Source organism: Lonchura striata, chromosome 2, assembly GCF_050655825.1.
Source record: "Lonchura striata isolate lonStrDom1 chromosome 2, ASM5065582v1, whole genome shotgun sequence".
NCBI lineage: Eukaryota > Metazoa > Chordata > Aves > Passeriformes > Estrildidae > Lonchura > Lonchura striata.
The window spans coordinates 49,701,125-49,721,154 of NC_140704.1; the positions used below are offsets into that span (position 1 = coordinate 49,701,125).

Sequence of the window (20,030 nt, forward strand, 5' to 3'; positions counted from 1 at the left end):
CACCTATACTTGTAAGGCATTTTGGTCAAGTCATGTATGAATAATAAAAAAACTAAGTAAAATTTAAACCTGATGATACACAACTCTAATTGTAATCCAAGAAATAATTATCAATTCTTTACAGAATTTGGTTCAACATGCTTTAGTTGAAAAGTATAAAAAGGTGATGGGGAATCTAACAACCTGGAAAACAATATACTTTTATCCTTAATACTTTCACACGAGTCTGTATTAAACAGCTAAAAATCAAAACTGCTTAAAGAAAAACATCTCTCCAATCAAACATAAAAAAAAACCAAAAAAAGAAAAAAGAGACAAGATAGTATTCAGCTTAATTTAGTTACGTACCTAAACAAGAGCTCTAAAATCAGGAGGAGGCTACCCAGAAAATATATAAAGAGCTACTAGAAAACAAAGAACAGACCTAGAATTTAAGACCTAATTTAAACATCCCAGCTATCATGGTCAGAAAAACACTAACTCTAATTTGTGGCAGTATGAGTAAGTCAAACATTTCCCTCACACACTTAGTTCTGCAGTAATAAGAGGAACTATACTGTGCAAAAGTAACTTAGGTAAAGGTATTACTTACAATCTAATGGTTCTGAATTGGTCAGATGCTTTTTAAACTGCTCATTCAAATCCTTGCTTACACCAATATCTTGGAACATCCGCTGCAGCTTAGAGGTATACTCAAAACCACAAGCTTGCTGTATTTGAAAGCACAGATACATCAGCAAAACACATTTTGGACATTGGATAATGAGAAGAACAAAGTGTTGGAACTTCTTTCTTAACAGAAAATGTATGAAGTTCTGTATTTCCCTTACTCAAAGTGCCAATCCCCCCTGGAATATGCGCTTTATCTGCCACTGAAAACTGAGGAATATTTTGTTTAAAAATTAAGCGAAACACAATGAAACAGACTAGTCAAAGGGTAGTCAGTTGTATTTTGCTTAACTCTGCATAAATACGGGTTAACAAAATTAAGCTACTTTTCAGTACTCATTCCCTTGAATAATTAAATCCATGTCATTCATTTGATTAAGAATAATTAAGCTTAGCTCCATCAGGCAGACATGCACTAGAAGTCCCTATGATTAACAAAAAAGAGAGAAAAAATAGACCTAGGTTGTGTATTTTTCTGTGCATAAAATAAACAAATGAAAGGACATATGTCAATGCTTTCCAAAACAGTGTGAAGACCTGCAGGGCAGTAGATCATGGGACAGTAATGGAATACTTACTTTTAGTTTGGAGATCATGCTTGCCTCAGCATCATCACTGGCACTGTTTTGATGCACAAGTCTCTTTGCCAGCATTTTAGCATAGAATTTTTGAAACACATCTTTATCCTCAATGTATTTGAAGACAACCATCTGGAAAAGCCAAGATAATTTGTAAGGAAAAAATATTTAAACATTTGTCTTAAGAAAGATGTAGCAGGAGCTACTTAATTTGCAACTAAATTTTAAAGATTGGGGGTTTTGTTTGGCTTTTTTGGGGGAGGGTGGAGGGACTAATGGTGTGTTTGCTTTAAATATAGATACTATTTTAAAACAAAAACTGTATATTCCACATGTAAAGCGTATTATATATATGGATATATAATGATATAAAAAGATATTGTGGAAATTATATATTTTATATGCACAGACAGATTAAGCAAAAGCATAGCTTCAATATAGCCACTTTAAATCTGCTGTAAGCGGTTTTTTAATAAACAAAATAATTTTTATATTTTATATGTATTTATAGACATCTTACCACTTGATTGAGTGTATCTTCCAATTCTGCTTCTTCGGGGTTCTTTGAGCTGCAATTAAAGAAGTGCATTTTTAATGAGTCCCAAACCAGCAGAATTAAACCAACATATGGATGCATATGGATGCTTCAGAAGTAAAAGAATGCAAATTTGAGTAGTTCTGGGATCAAAAGCTCTTTAGAAAGAAAACAATGTAGTGAACAGTTCACTGCTTCACCTGTCAACAATTCTGAAGTTCCCAAATGTCACAGGCTGAAGTTCTGGACCATGACTTGCTTGAGACTTGCTGATAGCCTGGTGCTTCTCAGGATTTATGAGCTTAAACATGGACCTCTCTCTTCCTGCTGCTAAAAGCTATCTTTATTTCTTATCTTAGATCGTACAGTGAGAAGAAACCAGCTCACAGAGCTGGGACTTGACTAGGTGAAATCTCAGGTGGCACCACATTGTCTTCCTCCATTTCATGCTTGCCCACCAAATCTACCCCGCACACAGTCAGTATTTGTAAAGGAGAAAATAAACCCTTTGCTGAATGAAGGAGGAGATGGGAAAGAGAAAAGTGAGCAAGTTGTCCCTTTTTTGGGTTGTTTGGTGGTGGCTTTTTTCCCTCCACCAAAGCAACTAGAAATGTTGCCAGGAACAAATCTGACACCAATCCAGTATGAACTGAACTGATACCAACTCAGTGTATGAGCTGCTGAATCATTTAAAGACAAATAACTTGAATTAATATTGAACTATGAAAAGTTAGAAAGCAGTTTTTCTCCTCAATTTCTGCCCAGATAGTAGAAGCTATAGAAAAAAAAAAAGGAGGAAAGCAACAGTTTTAATGGAAAAAGGGAATGTGCATCTTTTTACAACATACAACCCAATTTAAGTTTTTCAGTGTAAAAAACCCTACCTAAAACCCCTCCTTCAGTTTTACTGAAAAACAAACACTTAAGATTCCTATAAGGCAAGAAAGATTTTCTTATTTCCTCCAATCTTCCTTAAAAAGAATACCAAACAACACAGCCTTTAGGAATGGTCCTACTGAAATTTTTGTATCCAGAATTTGATAAAGTTAATTTCTTGCAAAGTGAAGTTCTGTTTCTGAACACAGTATAAAACTTCATAGGCTAAAACCTTTAAAAATAAAAGCCAACATGATATAATAACTTGTCTTTGAGGACATACCTTTTCTTTAGTAAAGAGTCACAGTATCGTGCCAATAGCTCTGGGGATTTACTGGATGATTGAGCCATTTTTGTCACTGCATTATTATTTATAAATCGACCACAAGCCTACAAATCACAAAAGACAGTGAAATTTTGGGAGACAATTTTTTTTATTTTGCATGGGAAAAAAAAAAAAAGTCCAGCATCTGCCACTACATGCACTTACTTTGTCTAGTGCAGCCACGAAGCCAGCATCATTGTTGAATGCAGACATGACTAATGCATTGTATTTCTTATGGACATCCAACACTGTCTGTACATACATTTTTGGATCCTGCAATAAGGAGAGACTGGATTTTGCAACCTATTAACTTTCTGCTTTCTACTTTCTCCAAAATGGAGCTATTCTCTGGCCCAAGAAAATTTGTGTGGAGAAAGCCTACGAAGTATTAGAAACATTTTAGAGGTAAACTAGTACCCAGTACTAGTTCAGGTCCTATGTCCAGGATTGACTAACATTACTGCAAGCTTTCATTTGCAGCAACCAGAGTGCAGAGTGTACCACATCACACAAAAGACAACTAAGTATTTACTCACCACTGCAAACATTTTCAAAGACTTAAACTTATTTCAAGGCACACCTGAGAGAGCTGGACAATCATAAAATGGCAGCTGCTATAGAGGAAAACCTCTGCAGTAAGAATGTGACTGGTATATATCCAGTAGGTACAACTTAGTACAGACACATCAGTCATTGGTAGTTCTTAAAAATTACGTGCTCAGCACCCAGTGGCAGCCAAATGTCAGTAAACATCAAGCTCACTGTACTCAGACTGAGCTCTTTGTGCAGTTACTGATCTTTGCTTCTCAATGAAGATGGAGCAGAGTCAAGGAGTAGGGACAGTGATGGGCAAGTAAATCATCAGGCACACAAGACAGCTACTGCACAACAGACTAAAAAAGGCTGGAAGTCTTCAGTTTGGAGATCAGAAGGTCTTGTTGGCTAAAAGTAGTGGAATATGGGCAGGGTTTTATCAGGATCCTGAAAAACATTTCCTGTTGCCACTGAAGACAGACACAGACTACCATGGACCACCAATCTAATGACATGCTTGAGACAAAGAACTGAGATTATTGAGAATTTCTGAGATAAGGAATGCAAGTGGATTTGAAGGACATTCAGAAAAGTACTGATTACAAGGACTAAAAAAAAAACAACAAACAAAATGCACAGAAAGCAGCCAATCTTCTGACTGAAAAGCAGTCTTGTTAACAGAGACTAGAACACAACTACTTCTGCATTGAAGTCTAAAATAGGTGAAATGAGTCAGGTTGCTATGACTGTTTCTTTGTACTGACTACACAGAAAGCGAGAAGCATGTGTTCACCTGATTATCTGTTTAGACACAGAACAGGTAAAGGAAGTTGGGAAGAATAAATCCTAAGTAGGATAGAGGACTAACAAAGCAATGATGAACAGCAATACAGTGGTGTGTGGGATATTGCAAGAAAAGGCAGGATGGTTCCCAAGGGTAACAGCCAGAGATACTGCTGTGAAAATGAAGAACAAATATGTGGAATAAGGAACAAAAGAGAAAGATGTAGAAACAAGAAAAAGTGGCAGAGGCAGGAAGAATTTTGTAAATGGTTGGACTCAGCTAATACATGCAAATCTTGGACCTCCCCTCTCTGAAATATGAAATAATTCCTGGAGAAAGATTTTTTTTTTTTTTCTTTTCCTGGCCTAATTCTTCAAGGCCTAAGCAGAAAAAAGCCTCGAGAGTGATGACCACTAGGGGGATGTGCCAAGCATGGAGCAAATCTGATTTCAACATTTATGAGACATCTACAAATGAAACTGAAGATTCCTGAACTTGCTTCATGATTACTTTATGATTCATAAAAAAAAATCAACACTGCTAAAAAGCTATGCACTTAAAACTATAGAAATGAGCAACAGATCCTTCAATACAGATTACTGTTTTAGAATGAAGCTTTTTCAAGAACTTCTCAGGAAAGCAACAAGTTAAAATAAACTTTGTCAAAAATCAAAGTTTATCATAGAATCATAGTGTATCCTGAGTTGGAAGGGACCCATAAGAATAATTGAAGTCCAACCCCTGACTCTGCACAGGACCACCCTGAGAATCACACTGATGATGTAATTATCAATGACAATGCCTGAGAGCATTGTCTAAATGCTTCTTGAATTCCACTTTAAATAAAATTTACCAGAATCTCTATTCTATCCTGATCTTACTTTGTGTAGTGTTTCTTTCTTTCTTTTCCCCTGGAAAACATCCTATTGTCTAAAGAGAAGAAAGTCGGCAAAGGATTTAAACAACTTCATGTTGCCAAGATGCAACCCTAATCAATACAAAACTAAGTTTGAAATTACAATTATGGGATGAAAATAGCAGCCTTTCCAAAGACTTGATCTCCTCCTCCTCATATTGTGACCTTTCCAACCATTTAAGTTCATTCTTCTCCTTCTATTTCTCATGCTTTTCCAAACAGAATAAAGACATTATCAAAAAACTCAAACCAAGAGAAACTTTCTCTAGATAGTCTCATTCAAGTCAGAATTCCTTAAGATGATGAAATAAAATACAGTCAACTGGAGAGAATGCTTCTTGAAACAGTGGACTTCAGGTGTACTTATATTGTACATGTTAGTGTTTGCACAGCCAGCTTTCCAAGCAGCCTAACACCTGACAGAGAGCAAGATCCCAGATGGAAATTCACCCTCCTCCTCAAAACCAAACCAAAACCCCCACAACCTGCCCAAACCAAATGAAAGCAAAAAAGACCCCTAAAATTTAAACAGTAGAAACAGAGTGCTTTAAGCCCTCAACTAACATTTGAGAATTGCCAAGTCCTTACAAATTAAATTAGTGAGAGGGAAAACAAACAAACTGGAAGTTTTATCAGGAAGAATTCACTATCCTCTAATGTAACATTGGCAGCACATACAGACTTGTTCTGATGGGATACTTGCATTTAGTGCAGCTTCTCCACATTTCTCAATTGCAGCTAGACCCTGATTATGAATGTGGGTTTCTAAAAGTTTTTTCAGCTCTCCAAGGCCATCCTGGATTCGAGATACAAGGTTATACATGCGACCCAAGTCTGTAAAAGAGGAAAAAAAAGGAAAGTTAACATCTCCCATCTGTACTGGTTATTGCTTCAAATTCTCATTTACAAGTTGCCAATAGGAGCTAAACATCCATTGTCAACAAAAACACATATGCAACTGCTCCTGTAAAAAGCCAGAAAAAATGACAGTAAACGATTATCCAGTTCGGCAAACCTTTGCAATCACCTGGAAAGCTGACACTAGTTAAAGAGAAAACAATTTGTTATATTAGGATCTATTTTTAACCTTCACAATGCAACAAATCTCAAGAAGAAAAACACACCATTTGAATGGTAGAAAATTTACTTCTGATTTTTAGTATTCACAGGTTTCAAGCAATGATTTAAAAATGGTGTTAAACCTCTCTTGTTTAAGTAACATTTTGAGGTGCTGCCACAAATTTGGGGCTCTTATTAATGTTACTGCTGGCTGTGCTATGAGTATAATATTTTCCAGCTGACCACTGTCCTTTAAATCTTACTCTGAACAGGTCAGTTCTCAGACATCTAACATTACTTGTAGCTCTTTGCATATCAACACTTTTACTTTGGACAGCATCAGCAGTAATGGTTGGAAATTTAAGGCAAAGTGTTATAGGTTGATATGACCTTAGCAGGTAAATTTAAACATTATAAATCAAATTTCCTTCAATAAGGCACTGACAGTAAAAGACATCTCTTTAAAAAAAACAACTTTAAGTGATTGATTACCAGTAGTGATAATTGTATCTGAAAGAAAAGAGGTTCTGAAAAGCATTACGATAGAACTAATGAAGGTAAAATGGCATGTCATTTCACTATCAAGCATGGTAATGCTTCATATTAAAATCTCACCAGTTTTCAGCCAACACTTTCCAAATCAGTTAGCAATTTTGGCAAGTCTAAAACTGAAGAGAGTTTTGGCTTTTATTATTTAGTTTCAACAGGATAGATACTTTGTATTTTCTGAGAGCAGAACTCTTCAAAAAAGAAAGGCAAACATTGAATTGGCCATAAACCAGGTCCACAAACCTGCCAGTGACCTCTTGCAATCTTGCCCTCACTGAACAGGCACTCCAGTGAAACAGTCAACAATCAGATATTTACTGTAAACTACGGAGGATATTTTCACCTTATGAAACACATGTAAAGGTTGACAGCTGCATCTAGCTCTTCTGAGGGGCAAGGACTTCTCTGAAGGACTTGTGAGCGATTTATTATCACCAGAGATTATCAGATTAAACAAAACAGAGCAATCAGTGAGCTAGTGCTCTACCTAACTCTGAAATGTAACACATAGTTTGATGCCTTCTAATACTGAAGGGATGACGTTGCAGTTCAGTTAGGTTTCTGTATAGCCCTTTTCTTTCCTTAAAACTTTGTCAAAACTTAAACTTGCAGATTTGAAAATGAAACTTTTTTTTCTCTTTGTGAAAAACCATTATTGCAACCTGATGTTAACTTCTATAAGAATATATGAATACCATGCAGAACTTTAGAAAAAAGGAAAATAATGCCGTGCATAGATACAGCAAGCTGCTACTATATTTACCCACAAACGAGTGTTCACAGGTTGGTTTACCAGGATGTCTGTGTTGGGTGAAATAAGGAAGAGATGGTACAAAGCCTCATGGAAGATTTGCATGGTAACTCCACCTACATCATTACAGCCTTCTCCCAATAAACCAAATTATTTCCTACAGGTATTATACTGATGTGAGTATGTAACCCATAAGGAATGTGTCCCACAACCTTTATAACCAGTTTATGCATTAGTTGCACAACAGATTAAGTTACAGAACACCAAAAGGAGTGGCCTTTTGGCCACTGTGTTTGTGCAAACTGGGTTTGATATTTTCCAACACAGTTTGCATAAAAGGACCTCAAAACCAGTGTAATTTCAAGAGCGAAGCAACAAATATTTTAATCAAGAGCAACCTTTTTTTGTAAGTTTAGGACAGTCTACCAAAGGCTATGTTAGTATATCATAAATTGGAGAATTAACGATTACTGTGATTAAAGAGTGAATTATCAGACTATTACTGAAAATATATTTTCTAATCTTGAAACTTCATCAATCTTATAAAGGGCAAGGGAATTGCTACTATTTCCATAACTGAAGCCTGATAATAGAAAAGAAAATATTTTGAAAAAGAAGAAAAAAAAAAATCAAGCATTTTAAAAAAAGTCTAGTTGATCTTAGAAATAATCCACACAAAAGTAAACCCAAAGATACATAACTAGACAGTGCCCAAGACACAAGATACTTCTTTTCTTTTATATACCCTGACAAACTTATGGAATTGCATCACTGCAGGAAGTGATTGTACTATGGGCTCACATAACCCATGAGCTTGATAAAGTAGGAGGAAAAAATAAGTCTGTGAAAGTGGCCCAAGTCCAGAAAAAACTTTGTTTGTTCTATTGCTATTTCAATTGTCAGACTCATTTATGAAGTCATTTCACAAACCAACAGCCATGAAAATCTCTTCCAATTATGGAATAAATATTTACAAACACAAACAACATCAGACTCAAATACTAGTACAAATTATTTACATTTAAATCAGCTAACTTCTGACCTACTAATCATACTGAATTGCCCTTTTTGATTTCAAAGCATCTCTTCATTATCAACATGACTGTTATAGATAATAATAATTTGTAGTTGCTATTTTAAGACAGATATACAATGAGACATAGTCACAATTTAAAACTCAAACAAACAATTTTATCATTAGTAACGTAACCACAGCATCTCTTACATTCTGCCCCTTTCATAAGAGCAGTATTTCAGCTGTACAGCAATATTCAGACATGAAATACAGATTTAATTAGTTCCCCAACTGGGAAATCAGAATCATGATTCATCCTCATCATCTGCATGAAACACAGGAATTAGCTCTGGCTGTTATTTTGTGCTATTAACCCCTGAATAAACTCATACAAACCCACATAATTGACAATTCCTTAAAGATACCTAAAGTCTAATAATCTTCACTTATTTCAGAGGAAGTGTTGAAGAAATCTTTATTCTAGGTATTCTCTACGACAATATAAATTTGACCCATTAGCAACACTTAATCATTTTCACAGCCAAAATTAACACATCAATTAATAACTTCCACCTTTTCCTTGTGCTCTGTATTTTCTTGCAGGCCCTCAGCCAGGTAATAATTAGCACTGACTCCATGATTTTCAGAAGGCTGATCAATCATTTTATTATCCTATACTTAAGAAACCCTTACAGACAGTCACAATACAGGTGGACCTAACTGGTCCTTCAGTCCAAACACCATCACCCCTGACTACTTAAGAAACCACCCATTGGTAAAAAAATCTCCATAACTCATTCCACATGCTCATAACAGGTGCAGCAAGTAAAGATAAGAATATTGTTCTTTTCTCTGATCTTCTCATAGCCTTTCTCATGCGATGCCTGGGAAAGTTGTGTGCTGCTCTTTGTAGCCAGAGACTTGCTGCCACACTCTATATGCAATATTATGTATTTTATATATTCTATTTTAAAAGCTACTTATTTGCATCTATTCCTCTTTTAACATTTCCTATACCTACTTCTGAACACTTTTTAAAATTCTCAGTGCTGACTCAGGAAGATCCATGGATTAAACTGAAACAGCTGGAAAGAGTACTGGTCTATTTTTCACCTCCCATCTCTCTCACACAAGCTTCAGCTCCAGCTGGAAAAATGGATCAAGTGCTCTTGAAACTCTTCCAGCCATGTTAAAAGAAATCAAATTAGTGCTGCTCTGCCTTAATATCTGGGACTGGGGTAGGGTCTTTGAAGCAGTATCATCAGTCATCCCAATTTCATCAAAATCTTCTTGTCAGTTTAGTGATCATCTTCTCTCTTAATCTAATTCCTGAACAAATGACATTTAGCTAGCAACAGATTTTACATCATTCACAAATCATCACAGAGGAGAGCTCTAAGCCTAAAGCCAATGTTTGAGACTCCTTACCTTCATTTTTGTCAGCATCCAACAAATTCTGAAACTCTGTATGAAATATCTCCAGGTGTTTTTCGATAAGTACTTGCTCACACTTTCGTGCTAACTCATCTTGTGTGCTCTCATGGAGATATACCTGAACTCTACGCTGCTCCTCAAGAAGGCGAGCTTCAGCCTACAGAAACACAGAGAAAAACATGAAAACCTGCAGGGAAGGCAGAACACGAATCCAACAGCAGAAAACAGGTGCCTGTTCACTAAATTCTTCTAGAAAACAACAACAACAACAAGCAAACTTCTCTCTAGTTTGGTGTTACGGACCAACTACTTTAGCAGTTATTTTTCCAGAAATCATACATTTGGAACTGATGATTATGATGAAAATACAGTGTGCTGTTTAAGTGGCAGGGCAGAATCACAGCAAAACTGTTTTCCAGTTGCTTGTGAATAAGGAGTTTACAGATGGAAATCTGCTGTCAGAAAAAGAAAAAGCCGCTGACATGAGATGCTGGCAGTTTTACCATCAGCAAGTTCTCCAGCTACAGAGGTAGTTCTGTTTAAGACAAAAATGAATGTATTTCATGGCTCCACAAAACTAAAAGGCAGAAAACTACAATTTAACACTAGGCCCATGACAAATTTATTTGAGTATTCTCATCTACATTCTTACACAGAAAAGCTTCCCAATAAATTACAGTCATTTAGACTATACTAGCATTTAGGTTGGCATATGAAATACTACATATGTGTATCTTCTTGGCAAACTAAAATTCTAAATGTCATTCAAGGAATAGAACTTACACTGAAATATAAAACTGAAATTGTTTACATAACAATTACCTCCATTTTGTTTGCAAAAGTGTTGAGATTTGCATTACAAACCATTTGTAACTGCAGCACATTATTAGGGATAAAGGGTGTATGTCCTCTTATCAACTCAAATTATTTAAATGAACAACATAATCAAGTAAATGGAATTAGGTTAATTCATTGTCCTAGTAGGCCAGAGTAACAAGAAAGCATGAAAGATCATATTCTGGACAATAAAAAAGGAACACTTACACTGCAAGTGCACTGTACCACACATAGCTTTAAATCATCTAAGACACTGTTAGCTTCACTCATTCTGCAATGATTTTGCACTTATGTCTTGTAAAATGATCCCAGATTACTGTCTCCTAGATCCAAACCAGCACTGATCAAAATACAGGAAATGCAATCAGAAACTTGAGAAGGCATATAAACTCCAGCTCCAGAGTACTTGCCAGTTTCTTACCAGTAGGGAATAACAATCAACTTCCTTACTGACAGCAAATAGCAGCAAATCTTTCTTATGAACATTGGAACTACTTAGCCTGCATTTAATAAATTCTGTATTTCTGTAGTTAGGAAATTCTGCTGCTTCTGATGCTGCTTCTTAAAATATCCTTAGACCTTTGCTTTTAATGTTAACAGTCAGCTCTCATTGTGAGCTCTTCTATGAAAAGAAGTATTTACTCTAACTTCATGTTTCCTTATAATCTGTTTTATTTGGTGTTCTTATAAATCCATTTTCCTTTTAAAGCCACATTTCAGAAACAGGGGAAAAATGATTAATCCAAACAACAGTAGCTTCACTTGTTTCAACTGTAAAGATGAAAAGTTCAGTGGAAGACTGTATTTCAAGGAACAATCTTAAGAAATACTGACCTTTTTCCCTACAGCACATCAGCCTATGTCAGCTTTACTCATGAGTTCTGGCCTGAGAAGAAAAATTCACAATCTTTCTAAACTCAGTAAGTCTGCCTATGTAACTACATACACAAATCCTAGTTCTAGTTAAGATTTCATTGACTACTCTACAAGACACTACCACAGTTCTACTGTAACACAGTCATGCTATGCTGGTGTGTCCTAGGGTTTCTTTTCATTTTGCAATGCTATTTATCGCCAGACAGAACCCAAAGTACAGTGCTCCAGTGAGAATGTCGAGTAGTTGTACTACCTTTCTTACTTTAAGATTACTCCGTTCACAGTTCATGCTTCCATCAGATTTCTTGTAAGATCTTACAGCCACTAGTGTGTAAGGAGATGCCAAGAGTGCCCAAATGGCTTCTATACATCTATAATATATTAATTTGAGCAGATACATAAGGCTACACACTTTTCTGCTGAACATTTCCCCTGCTGTCTGCTAACTTCGTATGTGCTTTCATCTTCAGCACCAGCTTCAAGCAAAGCAAGTTGTTGTTTTGTGGATTTCTGAAGCCTTGAGGATTGTTTAGGGAACTAATCAGTTATTTCTACTTGTCTGTAATCTCTAGATCTTGAAATAGCAATGACCTTCAGACAGCTTCTTACTGTCCTGTATCAAGGAAGTCTGGATGAGCCAGTTGCTCAGGTTCTAAATGACTGAAATTCCCTTACTTTCTTTTTATATATACATTAGGATGAAGTTAAAACAAGAACTTGAAAGAGAAGAAAAAAAAATTAATTCAACAAGAGAAAAGTAAACATAGGTTGATCTGGTAATTATTGGGAAACTACTAAAGACACAATTCCTTTTACTGTGTTATTGGACTTCCCCTCCAATATTTTTCTTTTCTTTTGCAGTAATTCATTGACTTTAATGCCAAGAGTTAAGAAAGGATACGTTCTGTGGTAAAAAGCATTACACAAAGAATACTGCAGGGAGGGATGTGTATCTGCACATTACATACTTTAAAAGTTCTCTTCTTTTTTAACTAAGCTGAAAGGGAATAAACAATCAGCAATTCAGAAAGTGAAGAAATGTGCCAAGAAAAAAATATATGAAGCAGCACTTGTCCAAGGTGGAAGATGACCTATCTACTACCGGGTCAGTAAGACTGACCTAATAACCAGTCTAGAAATAGCCAATGTTTATCCTGCTTGCCCTCAGTTGCCCTGTCTGAGATCTCCAAAACCATAGACTATTTAAGAATTTAAATCTGGCCTCTGTTGATGAGAAGTACTTTTTAGGGGCTCATGACACTAAAATATTCTGAGAGAATGAAAGCTAATTAATGATGTATTTCTTAAGCCAGCTTGCTCAGGAAGTTACTTCAATAAATGTGTCAACACACTGTTCCTTGTACAGAAATTGTAAACTTGTGGTATTAAAGCAGAATTATTGTTTTGGTGTCTTGAAGTCTAAAAAAATCTGAATTTATTTTAATAAAAATCTTCTGGTTTTACTGTTCAGAAAATTCCCTACTTTCACTGTACTAACTGAAATGAGGTAAGGAGACAAACTTCAGATCAGATAAACACAGAAGCAAATCACTACAGGGAAAACCAGCTGTTTCTGTAAAATAACCAGAATTTTAAGAAATTGATAATAAAAGCCTAGAATTTATATTCCTTTATCTCAAAAAAAATCTATATCCAGAAAAACAAAAATAACAAAGCAGATTAAGTAACTTACCTTCTTCATGTACTCTGTGACTGGGTTCTGTTGCAAGAATTCAGTACTTTCTCGTGTATAAAATCTCTCTGTGTCAGCAAGAAACTGAGATTCAAAGGATTCTTTATAGACAGTTAGTGTAGGTCCTTTTGCAAATGCATCATCTTCATTCAGCCCCAGCTCCACTAAAGGAAAAAAACCACAACCAAACAAAAAAGACCAAGAAATTAAAAAAAATGGTTTTTAGGAAGTGGTCTCCTGCAAATAAACAAGGACATTCCTTCTAACTTAGATGAGAGCAATCAACTGGGATTGCATCAGCATCGTTTTAAAAAAGAACATTGATTTTGCATTTAAAAAATATCAGTACAAGACATGACTAATGTCAACTACACTTTAAGATACATTTCTTAAACATAGGATTACAGGATTTGGAAAACTTTGCTATCTCAAATGCTAGTTCAAATTCTCCTTCCATTTTTCCCTCTTAAGAGTTCCAGATTATATGTTTTCACTTTTATTAATGAAACTAATCAGTAATTTGGATGGCAATGCTCTCAATATTATCCAAAAGGGAAAAAGCAACCCCACTCTGCTATGCAAGCCACTTCCCCACTTGCAGATTTAGTTCCTTAATAACTGATTTGTAAATGATGAACACTCTTGTCTATCAGTTGCACTCTCAAGTTTCACAAATATGGTACAATCATCTGTTATTGTATAAAGTATCAATAAAATGTGAAGTTAAACAATACAGAACTGCATTTACATTACTGAAAAAAAAAATCTTTACTGGACATATGAGGAGGTGGGATGGTACTTCTGGGTTCGGTTAGGGTACATAAATTTATTTATTTTTAAGAAAGTAACAGAATCTTAAAGAAATCACATTTACCATAGGATTGTACAACTCCACTGATCAGCCTTGTATTGATAGTTTCACCATTTCTTTCCTTTTCAATCAATTTCAACACTGCATTTGTTACCTTAGAAAACAGGGATTAAAAGTTAAGTCAAGCACAGAGAAAGCAGCTGGTAGATCAAGCACCATACTTAATTAGGAGTGTATTTCCATATTCAAGAAAAGTCAGGCACCTTGAGAACAACATTTAAGGAGATCTGAATATATTAAGTTCCTACAGAGAATGATACTCTTTAAGTTATACGACATAATTACAATCTAATTAGTGGTAAGGTGTACATAGGTATTAAAGTGCTTAGTATTTTTTTTCTTTAATTTCAAAAAAAAACCTTCAAAGCCCAATGTATCTTTTTTTTTTTTTAATACCTGAAATACAAAACACTGTAGTAAGACCTGAGCTAACCACTTGCTCTTCACACAGGTAATCTGCTGCAACTACTTCATCATGAAGTACTGGTAAGAAGTGAAATCAACATACACATGTACCTAAAAATTGTGATGCCTTGTTATATATTGTGCTGGTTCACTAAATTTGGCTGACCTGAGTCTTCCAGGCATCAGTGTAAATGTAACAACTCACAGTAACATTAGGAGACCAAAATCCCAGCCTGTCCCTATCCGTTCTCATCCAATATTGACTCCCAAACCTTAAGACATGACTGTCATCAGCCTGAACTCCTGCCTAGCTTAGTAACCACTGGAATTACTACTTCAAGTCTCCTTAGCTTTTAAAAAAAAGCCAAGAGTCCTCTCAGGAGAGAGATTAACAGAAGTCTTGGTATCAAGGTTCAATCACACACACAGAGGTCTATTTCTTCAAATATTTATCTGCTTTTTTAGAATCACAAAGGAGAAGCAGAAGGCTCAATTTTATTTTCCAGGTCTGTGCATGCCTCCATTGCCACCAGACTCCTTGAAGCAGTTACTAATAATATATGAAATTAACCCTATAAAGTAACACTAGAGTTGTAATATAGTAATACATATATACCTGCTTATTTAATGGCCTGAATAAGCAGTCTCTCCAGGTCACCAAGGCAAGCTAGAAGTAAAAGAAGGGAGATGAAAGATAGAATAAAGAAAATATTTACATATACATGTAGGGTAATTCCCTTTAAGGAAAGCTGATATAGTATGCAAACTAATCAGAACTTCTAAAACTGTCTTTTGGCACACACATTTCTCAAGCAATGAGAATGTTTCACATCAAAATTACAGCTGTGTTTACCACTACCACTAAGTTGTTCCTTTTTCTACCAGGGGATCCACTGCCAGCTCTGGAAACCAACAAAACCCACTTTGAATGACTTTGAAAACGCACAGCTTTTTTTGTTGGCAGTTTCAAAACTGACAAAGTCTCTTAGCATTAGGCTACTAAAGTTAAGAGGAAGGGAACTAAGCATACCAACTGTTTTTCTACCATATGCAAAATTATTTTAGTGAAACAGGAAAATAGCACAGCACTTTCCTAGTGCTTCACTAGTAAGGACAGTAATTATCCTTTCTTTTAAAAAAACTCTTTTAGTTATCTGAGATAGTGAAGTTCTGTTAAGTTCTTATATTACTTCACATTACAAAAAATTATCAAGATCACATATCAGTCTTTCAGAACTGTACCAAAGTAACTTACACTAAAAACCAAATGTTGTCTGAATTTTAGCAGCTTGGATGCTAAAAAATTTGTAGAAATATATTGAAGTCATCAGAAAAAGAATACTATTTACTGCTTCATTTGGTGTTTGAAATGCTTAGCTGAATTGTAAGTGGGATGACAAGGCCACACTGAGGTACACAGTTACCACTAAGCAGCAAATATTCAGACAACCCTCAACAGTCTACTGCTGAAGTCCCAATACATACAAGGCAGATTAAACAACTCACAGACTTAGACCTGTGGTATTTTTACAAATATACTGAAGTAGGAGTAGGGAAAGGAGGGAGAATGCCACTTTGCCCACTTCTTCAAAATGTCTATGAACCTCCTACAAGATTCAAGGAGTGATCTACAGAATGATAATGCAAACATGGTAGATGGAATGGACAAATCACAAACTTCAAAAAGCTACTTACTGAATAAATTTCATATATTCCTTTACGACCTTCATCGCACTCACGACGAACCCAATGTCGATTGAGGTAGGCACATATCCCATTCAATACTTTGCTTGAAAACCTATAATCTTCCCACTGTTGAGTGTAGAATTTCAGCACACTCTCATCCATCAAATCTTCACCATCCTGAAATGACAAGTTTGCCAGTACTGTTGCACAATTCTAAGGTACAGCCAAGATATATCAGGGTATACAAACTGACTGTGTAATAAATCTACACCATGCAATGTATTTACATGAAACATACCGCTAATACATTTAGTTCTGCATTAATAAGGCACAAATCCAGTATTAGATTTTGAAATTAAAAGGCTGAAAAAAAATGCACAGCACAGATAAAGCTCCAGAAGACATCCCTGTCCCTCTGGATGCAAGACAACATCCAGCTCTATTAGTAGTTTATTTATAACACTGAAATAAAGGCTACCCCAGGCATTTTCAACATGACTGGCATCCATTTTTTCAGTATTCCTAATTTGCTGGTTAATTGTTTGGAAAGTCTAGCTATTCCTGCTCAAGTACAGGACAGCTTAAGATTTCATGAAACATTACTTCCATAAAACACAGGAATGTTGTTTTGGCTTGAAGATGAAAAGCAGTTCACACGTACAAGCTTAAGAACTGATCTATGTCTGAGGTAAAGCCAACAAAAGATTCTAATGGCTACAGAGACAAAAGTACCTTTTAAGATCACTCAATTTACTTCCAGTGGTTGCTTACACCTCTAAGCTTGTTGATACAGCTTTTCTTAGCCCAGTTTATGTTACTCCAAGTGCAGATCAATCTCATACCCCATCTTACCTTAAGGAGATTAGTCAAGTAGTTCTTCAGAAATTCTTTTAGCCGTTTGTACAATTCCAAGCCAACAAACTGAGCACCTCCAGGTGTCTGGCCCTTTTTTGATTTAGAAGGAGGTACTCCAGCTCCCCGTGCTTGATTAGACTGGTGTACACTGGTACAGTAGTTATAAACATGACTGACAAGAAAGTTAAGGAATACATTTGCTACCGTAAGACATTAAAAATACAATGAAAAACAATGTACATTTCAATAAGCTATCATTTATACAACTGTAAACTACTTAAATGTAATGCATTACAAGATGCACTAGTCCACATCAAATCAAATCACAGCTAAGAAAATTAAGTAATTTTCAGCTGAATTATCTGCAGCAAAATTGTGTCAGACTGAAAGCACTGACCCCAACATTAAATTTATTTAACGCTTACTTAACAAGACCACCAAGAAAACAAAGCAGTGGAATTTGCTGATAAGATTATTTAAAGGGAATTTATTTTATCTATTATTTTGGTGTTCTATAAATACATAAGCTTTCATTTGAACTGAAAGAAATTTCAATACTGGCCTCAAGGAACATTCAGTAGTTGAAAACACAAGAGAATACTTTTGCATTCTTTCAAACACCATCCGCTATAAAAGATATGGCCACTTAAGATTGGCACACAGGATGAACCTGAAAGCAGTAATGGTGAGACACACACATTTAAATGCACACCATGAGATTCACTAAAACCCAGTTTTAGGCTACAAGTTAATCCCAACATTTTAGTGTAAAATTACAGTCATAGAATTGTTTAGATCAGAAAAGACTTCTAAGATGAGTCCAACCATTAATATAGTCACCACTAAACCATCTCCCTAATCACCCTATCTAAGGATCTTTTAAATATCCTAATATCCAACCTACATCTCCTCTGATGCAACTCAGAGTAATTTCCTCTTGTCCTGTTGCCTATTACATGGGAGAAGGGGATGACTCTCGCCTTGAACTCCTTTCAGGTGGTTGTAGAGAGCAGTGAGGTCTCCTTGAGCCTCGTTTTCTCCAGGCAAAACACCCTCACCTCCCTCAGCCTCTCATCAGGCTTGTGCTCCAGGCCCTTCCCCAGCTCCATTGCCCTTCTCTGAACATGCTCCAGCCCCTCAATGTCTTTCCTGTTGTAAGAAGCCCAGAAGTGGACACAGGATTTGAGGTGCCAAGTATAGCAGAACCATCACTGCCCTGGTCCTGCTGGCCACACTATTGCTGATACAGGCCAGGATGTCATTGGCCTTCTTGGCCACCTGGGCACATGCAGGCTCACATTCAGACAGCTGTCAAACAGCAACCCCAGGTCCTTTCCCATGGGGCCACTTTCCAGCCACTCTTCCCCCAACCTGCAGCACTGCCTGGGGTGATTGTGGTTAAAGTGCAGGACCCAGCACTTGGTCTTGCTGAACCTCATACCACAGGCCTCTCAGCTCTTTGGTCCTGCCTCTTTGGACCCCTCTGCAGAGCCTACCCATAGTCCAGCAGATCAGCACCCTCAGCCAATTCGGCATGCTGTGCCAAGTCACTGAGTGTGCACTTGATCCCCTTGTCTCAGTCATTGCTGAACAGAACTGGCTACAGCACTGAGCCCTTGGGAAGAAGGCTTGTGACTGGCTGCCTGCTTGCTGCCTTGCTGCATGCATTCATACAAATGCACTTGGTTGAGCTGTTGATCCCACCACCTTTTTTTTGGCTAGAAGCCCTAATTCCTATGTGACCAGGCAATTCTGTGGTCTCCAACAGTGACCCTTCTTTCTTTGCTGCCACATGGGTCTTCATCACCTACCTCCACTGAGATATCAGATTGAAGGACCTCACTAACACACCATCCTTCAAACGTTGGCATGCTGCCCCCTGGTTTTATCCCTTTTCCGATTTTGAGGCCTGGTGTCATATAAACCTAGCACTGATTAAAAAAAAATAAATTCTGTCACTGACACCAGGCTCAGAGCCAAGTATGGATCTGCCAGCTCTTCCTGTTTCTTCCTTCATCATGCCTTGCAACTGGAAACGTGACAACCACTTCAGCTTCTGATCTCTTAACCAGTCATCCCAAGTCCCTGAAGTCTCTTGATTACCTTTAGAGCTCTTGTTGCAACTTCACTGCTTTCTACCTGAAAAATCTGAGACTTGTCCCAGGGTAGGAAGTCTGCTCTTTAAATCTTTAAGGCAGGTATCAGAGAGGCAGCAGACAACCCAAGCAAGCGGCAGCAATATTTTTTCCTCTTATAGTACTACAGCCTGGCAGACTTGCTGTAGCTGTTAATGTAACATTTCAAGAACACATTCTGTTTTCTGATCTAAAAAACTCAAATATTCAGAATTCTTCCAAAGTAGTAAGTTGAAGTCACATTGTCCCAAACACTTCAACTAAGAAGGCATCCTTAAAGAAGCTGCATTCCACAAGCAAGAAAAATAAACTAGGTACCACCTAAACTGAACTCGATGAGAACTCAGATCTGACAATAAAAAGCACCCTAATGACTCACACAAACAACAATCAGCCAGCAGGAATGAAGCTACCGAGCACCCACTCTTCTATTGACAGTCCAAGGTCAGGTTTTTGAGTCACATCCTTGTTTGAAAACATTGCATTAACCAATACAGAATGTTTAATTTAGCTTTGTGTTTCCACAGAATCACTAGGTTGGAAGAGACCTTCAAGATCATTGAGTCCAACACATGCCCTAATACCTCAACTAAACCATAGCACCAAGTGCCATATTCAGTCTTTTTTTAAGCACATCCAGGGATGGT

At 36.7% G+C, this 20,030-nt stretch overlaps 1 protein-coding gene across 6 annotated transcripts in view; it reads right to left on the bottom strand.

Annotated features, from left to right (window-relative positions):
• Positions 1–20,030, bottom strand: part of CUL1 (cullin 1) — a 52,540-nt gene that overhangs the window by 7,651 nt on the left and 24,859 nt on the right. For all 6 annotated transcript variants that reach the window (XM_021546263.3, XM_085573415.1, XM_085573414.1 and 3 more), the window contains 12 exons: positions 17,246–17,420; positions 16,403–16,570; positions 15,324–15,374; positions 14,306–14,396; positions 13,432–13,595; positions 10,020–10,182; positions 5,921–6,051; positions 3,149–3,256; positions 2,942–3,048; positions 1,768–1,816; positions 1,248–1,379; positions 593–710 (listed from right to left, as the gene is read on the bottom strand). In XM_021546263.3, the coding sequence (XP_021401938.1) occupies positions 593–710; positions 1,248–1,379; positions 1,768–1,816; positions 2,942–3,048; positions 3,149–3,256; positions 5,921–6,051; positions 10,020–10,182; positions 13,432–13,595; positions 14,306–14,396; positions 15,324–15,374; positions 16,403–16,570; positions 17,246–17,420 (1,457 nt within the window). The remainder of the gene's footprint in view (positions 1–592; positions 711–1,247; positions 1,380–1,767; positions 1,817–2,941; positions 3,049–3,148; positions 3,257–5,920; positions 6,052–10,019; positions 10,183–13,431; positions 13,596–14,305; positions 14,397–15,323; positions 15,375–16,402; positions 16,571–17,245; positions 17,421–20,030) is intronic.